The 18,897-nt window shown below is 39.2% G+C and overlaps 1 protein-coding gene across 1 annotated transcript; it reads right to left on the bottom strand.

The window, feature by feature from the left end:
- Window positions 1–8,096: 8,096 nt before the first annotated feature.
- Window positions 8,097–9,026, bottom strand: LOC140244995 (toll-like receptor 3). The gene has a single exon (XM_072324587.1). The coding sequence runs from the start codon at window positions 9,024–9,026 to the stop codon at window positions 8,097–8,099; it is 930 nt and encodes a 309-aa protein (XP_072180688.1).
- Window positions 9,027–18,897: the final 9,871 nt, after the last annotated feature.

Here is an 18,897-nt window from a genome sequence, read left to right as displayed (position 1 = left end):
TAACAAGGCCGCATGGCGAGGTAAAATAGAAATGCATCTTAAGGATAATTTTTGTTATTTGGAAATCAAGAGTCCAGTACCAGTCTGATACATCAATAGAACAATAGAACAATAGAACATGCAATAATTGTAAAAATAAATAGACCCCTCGATCTAAATGCACATTCCGTTCGTCAAGTCCCCACTAAAGCTATAACTGATCATGCTAATAGCGTGCCCTATTTCGTATAGGACACACCCATTCCCGTAGCCTACCGGAATTCCCACACGATCACGTGATGTGATCTAACTAATCACAACAGCTATCATACTTGTCCTATTAAAGGTACTAGCCCACATTTGCAAACCCACGAAAATCAAAACTGCATAAAACAGGTCCAATATGACTTCAAATACAAGTTATAACAGTAACATACCTCACCTGTCGCTCTTTGTCTATACCATTCGATAAAAGAGAGAAAATCATCGTTTTAAAATCAATTTTCAAACCGGGTCAACCCGACCCAAAATCGAATTACGAGCGCGGGCTATAGCTACGTACATTGTGCATGTAACACGTACGTGGACCGGAGCTAGCGAGCGTTATACGCATGCATACGGATTACGGTGCATTTTCATTTATTTTTATGGAAGTATATGGACTAATTAGAACGAAATTTTGCACAGGTGTTACTGCAATCATACCCAAACTCCATGCTAACTATGAGACCAATTGCTGCAGGTTTACAAATGTGGGCTACATGGGCGTAAATCCCGGGGGGATGGGGGATATATCCCCCCCCCCCCTGAAATGGAGGAGGGGGGGATGGCCTGTACAATCATCCCCCCCTGAAATTTGAAAAAAAAAATGGAGGAAGCAGAAATGTGATTGTATCAATCTTGGCATATTGCATGACGTTTGTACGCCGGCCTTCAGACAGGTAACAGAGCTGAACAGTATTCTATCTTGTAGGAAAATGTATACATAATTTTCTCAAGCGCTCGCTCGCTTCGCTCGCTCGCGAAGAAAGTAACATCGACATACACTGTAAGGTATGGCTCAGACGTTGACAACGCCAAATAGTATAGGCCTATGCTATGACGCGAGTAACTGGGGACCATCTGCAAGATATGTACGAAAACAAACAAACAAACAAACAAACAAACAATAAAAAAAAACTATATTGCCATAATTGAACCCCCTCCATTTCCTGAATCATTCCTGAGAAACGACAGTGACTGGTGACTCAGTCAGGATACATCTATGAGCATACCCAGGGAAGATCAGGGGCGTCGAATCTATCTCGGGGGGGGGGGGGCAAAGGGGCTGATAATTCAGTCAAGATACATCTATGGGTATACCCAGGGAAGATCAGGGGCGTCGAAAATATCTCGGGAGGGGGGGGGGGGGGGGCAAAGGGCATGTGCCCCGCCCCTACGAAAGTGTTTAGGCAGACAAATCATTTATCCCCCAAGCAATTCCCGAGATGAGGACAAATCTCGAACTTTCTTAATGGAAAATTGGCCAGAACTACGCACCAGATCGTTGTATTGCAATCATAAACATGCAAAAGCTCCGCTATACAGGATCCCTTTCGACAGGCTTTGTACACTTTTGAGATTGACGTATATTTCCCTAATTTATCAAAGAGTGTGCAGCAGATCTTTCACTTAACAAAAGCACCCTCATATGCAGAGGCGTCGATGGGGGGGGGGGGTGGTTCCCCCATAAAATTGGGACAAACAAAAGCGAAAATATAGCTACAAACGGCAGTGTTTGGAGTGTAAAATGTCAAAATTTTAAAGCTCGCTTTTAATCGCTATGCCATTCTCCTGATGCTGCTGCCAGTGAATGGCAGCAGTTGCGCCCGGTGCGCCCCGGTCCCTTAATTTCCAAAGCGGAAAATATAGCTACAAACAGCAGTTTTTTGACTGTAAAATGTCAAAATTTTGAAGCTCGCTCGCTTCGCTCGCTCGCATTTAATCATTATGCCATTCTCCTGATGTTGCAGCTAGTAATTGCCAGCAGTTTTCGCCCGATGCCTCCCCTTAATTTCCAAAGCGAAAAATATAGCTACAAACTGCAGTTTTGGGACTGTAAAATGTCAAAATTTTGAAGCTCGCTCGCTTCGCTCGCTCGCATTTAATCATTATGCCATTCTCCTGATGTTGCTGCTAGTAATTGCCAGTAGTTTTCGCCCGGTGCGCCTCCTTAATTTCCAAAGCGAAAAAATACAGCCACAAACGACAGTTTGGGGGACTGTAAAATGTCAAAATTTTCAAGCTCACTCACTTCGCTCGCTCGCATTTAATCATTATGCCAATCTCCTGATGTTGCTGCCAATAACTGCCGGCAATTATCGCCCGGTGCGCCCCCCTTAATTTCCAAAGCGAAAAAATACAGCCACGAAGGACAATTTTTGGGACTGTAAAATATCACAATTTTCAAGCTCACTCGCTTCGCTCGCTCGCATTTAATCGTTATGCCATTCTCCTGATGTTGCTGCCAGTAATTGCCGACAGTTGCGCCCGGTGTGTCCCCCCTCCCTTGATTTCCAAAGCGAAAAAATACAGCCACAAACGACAGTATGGGGACTGTAAAACGTCAAAATTTTCAAACTCGCTCGCTTTCATTTAATCGTTATGCCATTCTCCTGATGTTGCATGCTGCCAGTAATTGCCAGCAGTTGTGCCCGGTGCGCCCCCCCCCTTAATTTCCAAAGCGAAAAATATAGCTACAAACGACAGTTTTGGGACTGTAAAAAGTCAAAATTTTCAAGCTCACTCGCTTCGCTCGCTCGTATTCAATGGTTATGCCATTCCCCTGATGTTGCTGCCAGTAACTGCCGGTAGTTGCCCCCGGTGCGCCCCCTTAATTTCCAAAGCGAAGAAATACAGCCAAAAGCGGCAGTTTTGGGACTGTAAAATGTCAAAATTTTCAAGCTCGCTCGCTTCACTCGCTCGCATTATGCCATTCTCCTGATGTTGCTGCCAGTAATTGCCAGCAGTTGCACCCGGTGCGCCCCCCTTAATTTCCAAAGCAAAAAAAAAAAAAAAAAAAAAAAAAAAAAAAAAAAAAAATACAGCCACAAACGGCAGTTTTTGGACTGTAAAATGTCAAAATTTTCAAGCTCACCCGCTTCGCTCGCTTGCATTTAATCGCTATACCATTCTCCTGATGTTGCTGCCAGTGATTGACAACAGTTGCGCCCGGTGCGGCCCCCCTTGATTTCCAATTAAGCGAAGAAGTATAACTACAAACGGCAGTTTTTAGCATGTAAAAGCATTAGGGCCTATGTCAAAATTTTCAAGCTCGCTCGCTCCGCTCGCTCGCATTTAATCGCTATGCCATTCTCCTGATGTTGCTGCCAGTGATTGAGAGCAGTTGCGCGCGGTGTGCCTCCCCCCTTAATTTCCAAAGCGAAGAATATAGCTACAAACGGCAGTTTTGGGACTGTAAAATGTCAAAATTTTCAATGTAAAAAGATTTCACCGTGGGAGGGAGAAACCCCCCTACCATACCCTCCCCCCCCCCCTCACGATCTCATAACCGCTCCCCCAATCCTGTCTACACCGGTGATAGGCCCCACTATTTAGTAGGCCTTGGCAGTGATGTCGCACAGGCGGAGCAAGAGCTGAAATACCACGATTTAGTAATTCAATAATATATTGTGAATATTTCATTTTCTATTGGTTTTTTAAAGAAAAAACAAACAAACATTTCACCAAAAGTGTGCACCAGATCGCTGAATGTCAGGTCTGAAAATGCAAAATCTGCCTCGTGTGGGAGAGGGACACTCCCCCCCCCCCATACACACCCTCCCCCCCCCCCCGTTAACCCGGTCGCTCCGCTCTCTCTCACAGATATTTCAAAAACAAAAAATGTCTTCATACTTTTAAGGTCTGATTTTCCGCCGCAAGTCATCTGACAAGCAAAAAAAAAAGCAACAACAAGAACAAAAATTCTTAATAATTTTGCTGCCATTTTCCTCTCACTTTATATTTCATGCAAAAGAGTGGGACATCCGATCCCTGTAAAGTGTGCGTGTGGGGGGGGGGGGGGCACCAAGCTTCTCCGCCCCCCCCCCCCCCCCCAAGGCTGCGCCGGTCCGGTTATGGGCTTGTAATCGTGGTGATGATGACCATCCCCCCCCCCCCCCCACTCCTCAGTACGGATTTACGCCGTTGGTGGGCTAATACCTTTAACTCCATCGCTTTACTTTACATCAAATACATCGAATGATGTATCGTTGCAGAGCATCAACGCAGTTGAAGATTACGTAAATCTTGTCTTGTTTATTTTTTAATGTTTGTTTTAAATCAGTAGTAATTTTTTAGATGTATCTGTAATGTCATAATGATGACCGTGCTGGGCGGTGCCCTTTAAAGGAAACTCTGATAATGCTACATAACATTTTCTTATCATTTGGATAGATTTAAAAAGAACAGAAGAAATGTGTGTAATACACGCACATACACAATTATCATTTATTTATTTATTTATTTCAATTTTTTTCATAAAATAATTCGCCGAATTTATTTGTTATTCATGTTATCTATTTGTTCTTGTTATTGTCTCTATTTTGATTTATTCTGATTGACAGTCAATGTAGCTTTGATTAATCAGAGTACGTGCCAGCTTGATGGCTCCGTGATATCACATTGCTACGACTTGGTAAGCTTTCATCGTAGTAAGTAAGATATAAAATGTTTATGAGTTGAGGTACGTTTATCATAGCGCGTACAAAAAATAACAATACCTTATCAAACGAGAGCAATTATTTTTTTGTTTGGCCGTCGTAAATACGATCACACAACCTATGAACCTCTGTCCAAGAATGGATACCTATTCATGGACACAACAAGTGTCTCGTGCATGTATTACTAATTTCTTCACTTCACGAGCTATCCCAGAAAAGAAATATATTGGAAAGTAACTTATCCAGCATCTTCATCCCCATCTGTCCGATGTATAGAATTCTAACGTGAAAACTGCAGTGTACCTTATATTTGTGTGTGTGTGTGTGTGTGTGTGTGTGTGTGATTTTAGAAGCATCAAGCGATAGTATACAGTGTTTGAATTTATGTATTCAGAGCAAATGCTTAATATCCGGACTGCATCCTATTTTTTTTTCATTCGTTCTTTCATTCTATAATTCCGAAATCAACGAAGCTCGTTTTATATAAACTTTCCCAATCACTTTATGATCCCAAACTTCAGAAGGATGTAGGATGATAGCTCTTTCAGAAAACATGAAAAACTCATTATTGACTATAGGTTGACCTATTTCATCTTTTTAAGTCCTCACCTAAAATGAAGGGGTGTGACTTTTCGTTGGTTCTGTGATGCACGGTCACATTTGCAGTCCACAAACAACACATTACCAAACCCATGGGCACACCGCAAACTCAGACGTACTCGAAACAGGTTATGATTGTCGAGAAGAATACTAGAAGAGACTAAAGTGATCAGGACAGAATAACACGTTTTATATTTTTTAAGGTTAATTGACAATTTATTAGTTCTACACCTATCGCGTGTCTTTCGATTAAATATGATTAAAAAATAAGGGTTCACTTTTTAGTTAAGTTTTTATAATAATTTGTATTCCTCATTTCTTTGTAGAGATGTAGTGTATGCATGCCCATGGAAACATGTGTTTACTTTTTTCATGTGCATGCATTTTACCCTTTACAATGAATTCAGAGTAGCGGTGCTAAAGGGCAATCCATCATGAATTATTGATAAAGCATTCATGTGTCTTGGAGCAAAAGACCAGAAGCCTAGTCAGCAGAGCTCTGAAAAGGTGGTATTAAAGCCTATTGTTCAGGGTCATTGTAAGCACACATTGTTCTAAATATCTCCAGTGTAAGTAATCATATAAAAAAAGCATTCCTCCGTAACCAACGGACCGATCCCCCCCCCCCCAAAAAAAAAAAAAATGAATGTCTTACCAATAGATGAAACTTATTTGTTATCAGTATATGGCATTTCGTCTAACATTGTGAATTTTGATGAAGAGATTCTAATAATTATCTCGGGATCCACATTTCAGTCCTGTCCAAGGCTATCAGAATTATCACCCAGGGAACGCTTTAGTATCGTCATTGTTATTGTTTGTATTATTTTCATCATTAATATCGTTAGTATTATTGTTTGCTGTTGGAACAGTGTTAATATTGAGGTATATTGAGGATTGAACCCTGGGGTACACCACAGTTAATATCGGTATAAAAAAAAAAAAAACACACACACACACAAAACTTTAGACTCAAATGAAATAAACTGTGTGCCATTAGAATAATACCTTTTGAACCAAGAAAGAACTATACCTCTTTACCTAATTTAGAAAATTTGTGAATTAAAATATGATGACCAATTGTAACAAAGCTTTACTTAAATCCCAAAAGCCTCCAATTATATGTTCTTTGGCAAGGCAAGGTGGTAATAATTTCATCACTTGATTGTATTGAAGCGTGTTCGGTTGAGAAACCCATCCTTATACCAAATTGATATGGATTAAAAAGATTGTTATCAATAAGGAAATTATATAAACGATTATAAACATTTTTTTCAAGAATTTTAGCTTATACGGGAAATAGGCAACAAAACAGGGCGATAATCTTTTACTCCAGCAGAGTCATCTCTTTTTTAATATAAAAATCACTGTAGCGATTTTGATGGCATCTGGAAAAGTTTCCGAAATAAAAGATAGAATTGAAACATGTTTCAATGGGGAACGAATAGAAAACATAATATTTTTAACCAGAGTAATAGTTATATTTCGTCATAACAACAAGATTTACTGGGTTCAAAAGATTCCACATTTGTCACAATTTCATTTTCATTGGTTGGAATAAGAAATAAAGATGATTGGAAGTGTTCAAAAAATATAATCATTGAAACAGCCAACATTAGACTCAACTGATGTAGCCCGAGCAGACGACGGCGTCAGACAAGCTGCGGGGCCTTGCCATCACATTGGAAATCACAACACAACTACAAAACTTATAACAAATTATACGTTGCTTATAAAAACATATACGTTACTTACGTAAAGTGCATGGTTATATTACAGAAGATACATAAGTCCATAATAAAAAGCCCTCGCGATAAGTCCATGGAACAAAAATATGACACTTTCTAGCGCAATCCCTGACCGTCTGGGTCGAAAAAAAAAAACACAAAACAAAACAAAATTTACATTCGCACTAAATGCTTCTGATCCCAGTTAAACATGGACAAATTTTGTGAGCACATAATTATTTAACCGTTGCTCTGTATCATCAGCACCTCCGATCAAAAGGGTATTCCAATACTAGTACTATGAAACATCAGCACCAACAACAACAACAATGTGGTAAATACAGCGGTATAAATCTAATAATTCCAATATGTGGCCATGCATGTAGGTCTAAAAAAAGTTTATAATCACTCTTAAACATTATCCAAGCACAGCTTATATCTTACATAATGTTTTGAACAGAAACAAAGAAATACAGTTGTTTTACGTACGTATAATACGAATGAGGACTTTAAAGGTCCTGCTGCTATATACACTGTTATCGTCACTCCAAACATGTAATTCTGAAAAAAAAAAAATCATTACTTAATATCCATCTCCTTCAGGCGGAGTAAATGCACCGGATATTCATAAGAGCATGAAAGAGCGAATTTACTAAAATCAACACGAATTCCAAGTTAGAATAATGGAAGTAACAATGTTGGCTCAGACATCATGATTACGAATAAAGAGAAGAAAAGTAAATGTAAGTCACGGGGAAAAATCCACGTTGCAAACAACTGTGTGTGTGTGTGTGTGTGTGTATGGTATGCTAGGGGCCAGGCTGCACCCCCAAGGTAAGCTCGCTCTCTTTAAGTGAATGAATAAAAACGTAAAGGACATTTCAACTGTGTGTGTGTTTTTTTTTTTTTTTTTTTAGGTTTCACCAACATGTGGACTTATAATTATGAAGGGAAAAAGAATGTCGCTCTTTGACCTTCTTCCATGTAGTAGAAATGCTACAAAGCATGCTACAGGCGAAACATGATATACAAAGACTTTGTAAGTACATTATACGTACAGGGAGATCAGGTAATTTCATGTCTCGGTTGTTTAGATCGGAAGAGCATGATTGATCTGCGGATTTGTCCGCATGCACTTCTCAAAGTAGGCCCAAAACAAATCTTGGCCATCATGGTCCTCAGTCCAAAGCAGATTAGGCCTGTCTCTGCTCAGAAAGAGTCTTACCAGGTATGGCAGTCGCTCATCGGGTATGTCCTCCAAAAATACCAGGAGGACTTTGTCAAGTCCTGTGTCATTCACATGCTCCAGAGCCACTCTGACCTTGGTGATGAACCAGGCATCATCAGCACAGTGGTTGCTAAGCAGCAGGACAGTCTTGTAGCTGTTCTCGATGATGTGGTGGACAGCGTCAATGTAGTACATTGTAGCCCTGAACGCCTCATCGCCATAGGCAACACGTTGGAGATGAGGCATCCTCTCTTCCAGTGCAGGTCTGAGGACACCATGAACCCAGTCATCATCATCATCATGGCACATGATGTTGAGCTGATACTCATATTCATCTGCCTGGTCTTCTTCTTGTTGATGATACCCCAATACAAAAAGTTTCAGCAAGAAAATCTTGTATTTCAGCCACCAACGTTTCCTGTAAATCAAGAATCCCAGCAAGATTACTAAGACACTGCCGGATGTGAGTCCAGAGATGAGTGGTGTGTTGATTCCACAAAAGTCGCCTGGATGGAATTCTTCAAGTGGCAGGTTCACAAGTACTTTGAAAGAAGCCTGTGAACACCGGGTTTCATTACTTGGAGAGGTAATAACGTTGGTCGTTTGTAGCCAATTTAGGAACCACGTTAAGCTGCAGTCACAAACGAAAGGATTGTTGGATATATCAAGGCGAACAAGAGTCTGTGGTATAAATGTGTTTGCTGAAATCATAGTAAGATGATTAGTGTGAAGGTACAACAATGTGAGATTCCGAGTGTCACTGAGTAAGTTTTTCTCAAACTGAGATATCATATTAACCTGCAGAAGTAATACTTGTAAGCTTCCAAGTCCTTCGAAAGCATTTGGGTAAATTTTCTGGATTTCGTTTGAATACAGCCGTAGGTGTAATAGAGACGATAGATGAGAGAACATCCCTGCTGTCAAAACGGTTATACGAGTGTTGCTTAGGTTTATTGTTTGCAGACTACGTAAGGGTTGGAAAACCCATGGGAAGTTGTGCAAGTTTGCCAAGTTATTTCCCCATAAATCGAGGGATACTAGTGATTCCAACCCGAAGAAAACAGACATATGCAGATGCCTACTTACCAGGTCCGTGATACGTAACTTTGCGTTTGACATGACTAGTTTCCTCATGGACCTTGCATATGTAAATTGATTTAGTGACGTAAGCTGAATCGGTATTCTTCTCAGGCTAATGTACTCGAGATGCCTCAAATTTGCAAAACTTCCATTTAGTTCAATAGGCGATTGAATAGATAGGTCAACAGCTTTTAGAAAACTGAGCTCCATAAATGCATCTGTAGCTATGTTTCTAATTTTATTATTAGTAAGGTTTACTTCCTGCAAATGGGACATTCCTGCAAATGTGGTTTCATTCAAAAAGGATAGTGCGTTTCTTTGTAGTTTCAGTATCTTTAAGAAAGGCAGATCCCATGGACCTGCAAACTCCTCTAAGCTATTGGAAAAAAGATCCATATATTGCAGAGAGGCAACACCATAAAGTGTGCGAGGATCCAAAACTTTAATGCGATTGCTGGACAGTGTAAGACACTCTAGCTTCTTTGTACAGGCGAACGCACGAAGAGGCAATTGTGAAAGTTTGTTTCTGTCCAGATTCAAGGATATGAGGGAATTCAGTTCACAGAATGAGCTATTTGTGATCGAGGTTATCTTGTTGCCCTGGAGATTCAAATAACGCAGGTTTCTAAACCCCCTGAATGCTTTGCTCTGTATTTGAGAGACTTTGTTCCAACTTAAAGTAAGTCTTGTCAAATTGGGAAAGTCATGACTTCGGCCATTGTCTGTGAGGGGTATAATAGTGTGGATATTTGCGCTATTGATCCGTAAATGATTGATGTTATAATTTCCCATGAAGGCTTTCACGTCGAATGTATGGAGGTTATTGTGGTTCAAATCGACCTCCATCAGGTGACGAAAATTGGAAAAGAGTTCATGGGGAAGTTTCGAGACTTTGTTATCGGCGAATTTGAAGAGGAATATTGTGCAGTTCCAAATAGCAGCAAAGCTCTCCCGATGAAGATTTGTGATTTTGTTCCCTACGAGATCGATCCTCACAAGGAGTTGACAGGAGGAGAATTGAGCGAAACTGACCTTTGTAATCAGATTATGGCCGAGGAGGACATGTTTCAAGGCTCCAATGGACCCAAAAGCGTTATTTGGGATCTCGGTCAGTCTGTTATGGGACAGCTCAAGGAATGAGAGATGACGATTGTTGATAAAGAGGGAGTCTGGAATTCGCCTGATGTCGTTGAAACTCATGTCAACCTCTCTCAAGTCTGGAAGCTTCTTGAACGCTTTTCCCTCAATCAAATTCAGCCCATTCCATCGCAAAATCAGAATTTGGATTTTTTCATATGCAGCAAATGAAATATTGGTGATGGTCACAATGTGGTTGTAAGATAAATCAAGCTTGTTGAGGTTGTCTGGAAGATTCTGGGGGACATCGGAGATATTGAGGTTAGAGCAGTTGGCTTGAATGAAGGATTCCGAGTCAGAGAAAATGCACTTGAGACCAGATTTTTCCCAGCGGACAGCAAAACATGACAAAGTCATCAGTGCAGTCAAAACTATGACAACAGTACCTCCAGACATTTTGATTTGCGGCAAACCAGTTCACTCCGAATCCCAAGCGCTGCATGCATTTATTTTTGATGTCTTTCCAGGAGCCTGAGTCACTTCGTGAGCAAGAGCAAGCTTCCCTAATAGTAATGTAGCGACTTTTCTTTTTCTTTTTTACTCGTAGTGGTGATTTAGTGTATATACGCTATGGAGCCAAAAGAGGGAGTGACACCCCAGGATTGTGATATGCCGATAACTGCGATGCGCAGTCTAATATTAATGGCAATCAGCCAATTAGCGCCCTCTGTTGGTTATCGCATCATGGAAAAAGAGACGGAACCCAGGTTATTATCAAGTGTTCATTTCTTTCACTTTCGTTCTTTAGCATTTCCGCCCTTCTAAAGAGGTTGATAAAATTTTATCAGAGGTTTGATAAAGAGCCACATGAAGAAAGTGCAGCGAAATTGAGCTGCGTGCCGTCATTTCTTCATGTTTTCCTGGAGTCTGCACTAAAAAATGCACTTCATAAGCAAGAGCAAACGCTATCCCACGTTAATTTCCTTTACTTTCGCTTGTTTGTAATGTTACATTTCAAAAGATTTTAGGGAATTTAGGTCTACTCTATTATGAAGAGCCGCAGAAAAGAAACTTAAGAATTGAATTGGAAGAAAACACGTAGATATCGTTGCTCAAAAGCTATTCGTTATAACGAAAGAAAACTTTCCGTCCTGTATGCAGCTTTAAGTCAAGAATTTGTACTTTGTCAAATGTCACTCATTTGATGCTGCCGTCGAAAAAAAAGGTAGATAACATTTGTAGTATTAAGTGTTTCAAAGAAAAAAAAAAGAATGTCTCATGTATTCCTTTTGTACAATTCTGCAATTTCGTCTTTAGCTTTAGACAAGAAGTCCTATCTACTTCTGTTGGCCTTGTTTGCACCCTTTCCCCCAGGATCGACATCCCTGACCGCATAATGAATGTTCGATTGCAGTAGGTTGGTAATGAGGTTAATATGAGTAAAATTCGTCCAGCTTTGTGTATTATGAATATAGGTCATCTATAATATATCAAATATTCATCTGATTGGAATGTCAACTGGCTGAAAATTTCAATCTGTCACAATCAGTTGCAATTCACCTGTTTGATTAAACTTTCACCTACTGGATCTGTAGGCTTCTTTATATCGATCGCTGTGAGAGAGTTGTTTTTCCACAAGCCGACGTAGCTGGTGTAAAAATCACTACATCAACAGGAGAAAGTAGTCAATCCTATCTAAATAATCTGGGTGGTAGAGTGAACATTTTCCTTAGTTTCTTCTTGTGTTTCTTCCTAAGTTTTTTTCCTAAGTCAGAAAGTTAGGAAGTGCCCAGGAAAGACGTAATTGGTACTTTGAAATTTCTTCCTAGGAACTTCCTAATGCAATTTAGGCCATCCTATTCCCCGCCCACGTCCTTTTTTAAGCCAATACAACATGTCGTATCACAAGGAACCAACCAATGACAATCGCGTATTGTTATGATGTAGGGTTAAAAACACCTTAACAACGTACTTAGGGGTGGAACTTTCCTAAAAATCTTCCTAAAATAATGTATTCTTTCCTAAGTGCATTCTAGAATACTAACTTCTTCCCAAGTCAGATATTTGATATCTCATTGTCACTTGCATATCTTCCTAAGTTTCTTACCAAGTTTAGGGAAAAAAGTTAAGAAGCCAATTGGGAAAAAACTTTTCAAAATACCACCCAGGAAAAAGTCCTGACTTAGGAAGAAATTTCTTCCTAGGAAGGATTTCAGAATTTAAAACCTCACGATGGATAAGGGAAGCCATCAACATTCGCAAACAAAGAAAAACTTTCAACCGAGACTTGGGGCAATACTCACTTTCCTTAATATACGATGCCATTCTCTCAGATCGGCGTGCGCCAGCTACGTCGGCTAGATTAAGTGGGAAGACTCTCTCACAGCGTTCGATCTGAAGAAGCCTTTACAGATCCAGTAGGTGAAATTTTAATGTAATAGGTAAATTACATCTGATTGGGACTAAATCAACTTTATCGAATATGACTGGCTGCATAGTAAATACATGTGTGTCACACATAGATGAGCTTTTCCTTGAAAATCGTAATAACAGTTCTCAAAGTTATTTCTACAAGGTACTAAATACCACTATTTGGTTAACATAAATTATTGTCATTATCATTATCGATTTCTTCCGCAAAGAGAAAATCGAAAACTTCATGATCTTTCTTCTTTGACGTCGCATTTCTTCTTGGCTGATATTATGCATTCGAGCATTTGGAACATTAACAAAGTTCAATATTGTTTTTAATTAGGTGGTTTTCAGAGAAGGTAAAAAAAGGGGAAATGTATAGTATATTTATATAAATTCCTTTTTTTTTATTTCTAGAGAGAGAAAAGCAAAGGGATGTGCACAATTGCCTTTAGCAAATTATCATCTCCCCGTTTTGCGGACATTTTGAGAAAATAAATGTGTGTTTAAAAAAAGAGAAAAAAAAAACGGATTTCGTTTCTTTGGTCCAAAAAAGAAGCATAATGTAAGACTGACGTTATTTTGTACTATGTTTGTGTATAATGCATTTTGTCTTTGGATGATATTTTGTTTTTGTTTTTGTCTTATACGACGTTTCATTGTCATGTATTGATTGCTTTTGAAGGAGTATCTCTTCATGTAGAGTTAATGCGAGAGCATTAAACTTTACCCGGGTGGATGATATGCAGAAAAGTGTATTGTTCTTACTTTACCATATTATTATTTGTAATCAACATGGTGAATTTTTTTATCAATGCGTCTTCATTTGCATGTTGAATCGTTATTGCTGCTATATCGGATGTGATTTGAGTAGGGCTGTCAGCTTCTGAAGAAAAATATTTGAAACAAACAAACGTGGTTTATATAAATACAATAATTAGGCACACTTTCTGGCCGCCAAAGTTACTAAGAAATTGCCTTAAAGTGATAATACCAACAGTTGCACCAGTCTTCTCACACAAAATACCAATAATAATCCTAAATATGTATAATCAATCACAGATGGTGATTCTCTTTGAATTTTGTGCACATTTTTATCTATCATAATGGATCTTCGATTTCCTCATCTTCATCATCATCCTCCACGGAAGTCGATGACCACGGTTCCTTCAGGTAAATCTCTTCAGAAATTTATTCACATGTCTTCCTGGCCGCCTAAGTTACGTAAGAAATCGCCTTCAATCGATAATGACAACAAGCTTCCAATCGACGTGTTGTCATATTAAAGGTTCTCGTTCACAAAATCAATATTGAATTGAATAAAGTGACAAACTGGGTCAGAGCTAATAAGTTATCACTCAATGCTCAAAAAACGAAATATATGATTTTTAGTAATACTGTTGACAGTTTAAACACCAATATAATTTTAGATGATTCTCATCTACAAAGAGTATCAAATATTAAATTCCTGGGGGTCATTGTAGATGATAAACTTTCCTGGAAATCACATGTTGATAATGTTTGTAACATGATATCGCGTAACATAAATGTTATAAATAGATTGAAATTTCATATTCCACAAAAAACATTACTTATGTTATAGTCGTCGTTGATATTGCCTCATTGAACTATGGAGTTTTAGTTTGGGGCAACACGCATCAGAATTTATTTGAAAGAGTGTCCCTCTTGCAAAAGAAAGCCCTCCGGGTCATCTGCCATTCCCCTATACGTTCTCATACAAATACGTTGTTTGCCTCTAACAAGCTCTTAAAAATTAAAGATCTGTTTCTGTATAATTTAGGGCAATTTAGGTACAAATATAGCAACAATTTGCTTCCGTCCATTTTTGATTCTAATATGTTCCTAAAAAATCAATCATTTCATGAATATCCCACTAGGCGTTTCAATGAATTTCATTTACCCCTTTTACGAACGAACACACTTGTTTATATAAGCCCAAATTATTGGAATTCTTTGAATCATGATATAAAAAACCGCCCCATCCATATATTCTTTCAGGAGGAGACTGAAGTCCTTTCTATTGCGATCGTACGATTCTGCAGCACTGAACTAGCCATTTGGTCTTCTTTCTCACATACTGACTTACTCACTTTTTCTCCTCTTTGAAGAATAAATTGTAATCTTTTGGATGTCTGTTGTCATCTATGCTATTGCTCAAAGTGTCAAAGGGTTGAATTTTCATCTGTTACTCCTGTTGATACGTCCCTCTATTCATTGTTTTTCTCTTTTCGGGCATTACAATATCACGTTTTTTTTCTCCACAACTATCATCTCTTTCTCTTGGTATGCTTCTGCCGAAGATCGCTGTCTCCGTTGTGCGTTTTTGTTTGCTATTTTTTCTTCTGTCTGTTAGTCTTGTCCATTCCGTTTTGTCCCGTACAGCCTTTTCTTCAGCAGTTGCTTTGTTGTCTAGTCTTGTTTCATGTTTGTTCGCGTCTATGAAAGTAAGGGTACTTATTTGTGAATCTAATACTTATTCTCAGTGGGCTTCCAGATTTCTTTCTCTTCTTCCTTCTTTCCTTTTGTATTTTTGATGCTCCAATTAATCTTCCCATCGATGTTTTTTTTTTTTTTTTCCCAGAGGGGCCCACATTCTACAAGCTCTGTCTTTTTAGTGGGTCTCTCCATTTTTCGCACTTTAAGCACGGTTATACATGTACTTCATTTCGACCACTTCTGTTGTTCTTCTACAATGTATAATTACCTTGTACTATAAGGTCCTCAACCTCCGCCAAGGGGGGAGGTTATGTTTTCGTTACTGTTGGTTTGTTTGTTTGTTCGTTCGTTCGTTCGTTCGTATGTTCGTGCGCAAAATAACGGATCGGGATGAAACTTGCAGGAAAGGTTGAGAATGACACAAGTACCAAACGATTAACTTTTGGTAGTGATCCGAGAATTTTGGGGGAATTTATGAAGGATTTTTGATATTTTAACAGGTAGGGTCAATGAACTTGCGAGTTCAGGCTGCGCGCATTTGAGGTTTGCATGCGCGCACTAAAGTGCGTGCTCTAGTTTCTGTTAGGGCGAGGCGCGCCGTACAGCTGAGGGTTTATGACGTAACAAAGGCTTCTATATTGGGACTCGGGCGAGGGTCTGCAGACAATGCAGTTGTACGTATGGGTGGAAATAATAAAACAAGATCAGTGGTGGAAATGAGCTGCAAGCTTGGCGGAGGTCCGCACTCTCAGAGTGCTTTTCTAGTTACATTATGTTCTGTTTACCTTATTCTCTGTTGTCAAAAGAAGTGTAACATACATGCTTTGTCGAAAAATGAAATAAACTTTGAATTGAATTGAATTGAAATATAGAAGAAAAGTTAATTAAAAATAATCATAATAGGGAATGTTTCTAGATATTCGTTTTACGTCAGAAACCTTTAAACGGGAACGTCATGTCGTGTTCTTGTTCATCAAAGATTTTCAGATAGGAACATTTATGCCCTGCCACCAGTATCGGCGAACCATTGTGTCGTGTCTTCTCGCTGGATACCAAGTCAAAGTTGCAAAGTCATTGAATTCAACAGCGCCCTCTATGCCGTTTGATGGACATGCAGCTGGATGTGAGAGAGGACATCGAAATGCAATTTTTGTTGTTTTTTATTTCTGAGTGATCCAAATATTTTGCAAGTTCTGATTTTCAGTAGATCACTCTTTTCCATCACTTTATCAAAATAATAGTTTATTCTTTGTTACCATTGCAAAGTATAAGCAATGGTTTCCGGTCACATGATTATCTGTACAAACGGTATTGTACATGGATTATGTGTATTTTCTATTTTCAATTCAATTCATTTATTTATTTCATTTTCATTTTCTTTCCAACAAAACATAATACTAGGTAAATCAGAAAATCCATCATAAGCATGTATACAGTACAAAGTGCGAAGGATTACCGATATACAACAAACTAATAGAGATGAATCATGTATACATACGGGAAAATACAAAGTTATATTTTGAGGAGAAAAAAAGAGAACTGAGAGGTCCACTAAAAAGCAGTGCTTGTAGATTGTGGACCACTCAAGAATTTCTTCCAAAAATACAGTACTTCACATACAATTACAAATACATTACACACAACAACATGGCATTTTATTCATGGGTTGTGACAATATGACATATGACAGTATAAATGGGTAAAGTTTACTCTGCATTATGGAATATATCAATCCTGAAGGATGGAAACAATGTATTATGGAATCAGCATTGAAACGAACCGAGGCGCTTGCGCCGAGGGCCTCTAACGGTGTCTTGGTACCCGATGAATATTCCGACCAAATTTTGGCCGGTGAAAACCACCTAATTAGAGGCAGCGACTATTACGCGTATTCATGAGCCTTCCTTCATGTTATTGTTATTATACACACGAACTGCTGGAAGGATGCGGTGTTTGTTAAACGGTGACGTTTCCCATTTGTCATTATTTGTATGGTAACCAATTGTAAAAATTAATTTAGAGATGTGGGGAAAAAATAAGAGATTAGATTATTCATAATGTACTTGAATGTATTTTGATCCTGCGATCAAAATACATGTCTACATGAATGTATTTTGATCCTGCGATATGCGAAATCCCCCAAATTAATAATGGACTATTCCAGAACGAAAAGTGGAAATCCCTGAGATTTCATTGGCCAGTTTATTGTGTACACCTGAGAATATATAGATATTCTTTCATCCATGCATATTAAACCAGGAGGAAATTGTCTCTTATGTATTATAACTAAGCGGTAAGTCACGTGTTGAGAGGCATATGGCGCAAGCACCTTGTTCGCTTTGATGTCAACTCTACCGACTGTAACTTACAGTGCCAGGGCCGTACACAATTCAGATTCTAACTGACGTAAACAAAATGGCTGTACGTCATCACAATTTGACGCACAAAGTCATATTAATGTGTTCATAGTGAAGTAGAGATAAACTACATAGGTAGGCGAGTCAAGAAGTGAATATTAAAATGCAAATTTTAAAGAAAATGATAACATGGAAGAGAATAAGCTTCTAGCTGGTTTCGAGATATCTTGAGGTATTACCATGATTACTTAAAGACACCCAGTCGCGAGGATTCATGGACATATTTCAGCCGCGGGCGGCAGCACGTAAACTCGCTTCCGAAGTTGCTACGAAGCGAAATGTGTGTGTGCGCAAGACATCCCTAAAGCAATGTATCGCGCTATAGTATCTCGTTTGCTCGCGGGGAGTACGTTTTGTGTAATGTGAATTGAATGTATGGTATACTGTATGTACTGTGTGATGCAATGTTCGCATGAGCTATAGTAGCTAGCTGCCTATACTATACTTCGTACGACTACAGTGTACGCCTTCTCTTCTTCTTCTTCTTCTTCTTCTGGTTAAGTCTGCCTCCTTCTTCATCGCACCGTCGATCGTCGTCACTCGTTAACTACACTGTAATCGTCAGATCAGATTATATATAGGTAGGGTGGCCATCATGGACGATGACACATCGTCATGGGTAGCGGATATTACCGCCGAGTAATGCGGACGATTGGGTCGGAGACCCTGTGTCTTGCATGGTAGCCCTACTCATATCGACCACCCGTATTGAAACCGACCGCGTATAATTCGCGCACTGAACACTTAGTATGCACTTCTCTGCGCGCAAAGCACATAAAAATGGATTGGCTTTGAATGTAGATGAGGATGGTGTGGGAAAACGCGATAATTCATTGTTCATTAATGGTTTTAATCAAGGACAAAATTTCGAATGAATATTTTCACCGAATCGTAATGACAGCACAATGTAATGTCTATGGAAGTTTCTAAAAGGCTTCTAAAAAGCTTCGTACAACACGGTGTTCAATACAACTCGGTTTGCGTGCATTGTCAATGCAAAAACAGCGGTCGATCCTAATAACGCGATTTACCGCGGGGAGCTGAAACGAGGCCACGCAAGTTCGTCGGCGATATTTTTGCACTGAAACTTCGAATCGAAAACGGAACAACGGCATTTGATAGAGCTGGATTTTCTCAATCACGTAGGTCAAGTTTTTTTACGTGAATTTCAGTGTTAAATATTCTTATCAAGCAGATAAACATTAGGCGGTCGATTAGTA

This window comes from Diadema setosum, chromosome 22, assembly GCF_964275005.1.
Source record: "Diadema setosum chromosome 22, eeDiaSeto1, whole genome shotgun sequence".
Lineage (NCBI taxonomy): Eukaryota > Metazoa > Echinodermata > Echinoidea > Diadematoida > Diadematidae > Diadema > Diadema setosum.
Note: the sequence above shows the minus strand (reverse complement) of the source record. Positions and strands in the feature narration are given on the sequence as shown.

What these genes read in the sequence shown, in the direction of transcription:
- LOC140244995 (XM_072324587.1), bottom strand. Translation starts at nt 9,026, where the DNA reads ATGATATCTCAGTTTGAGAAAAACTTACTCAGTGACACTCGGAATCTC.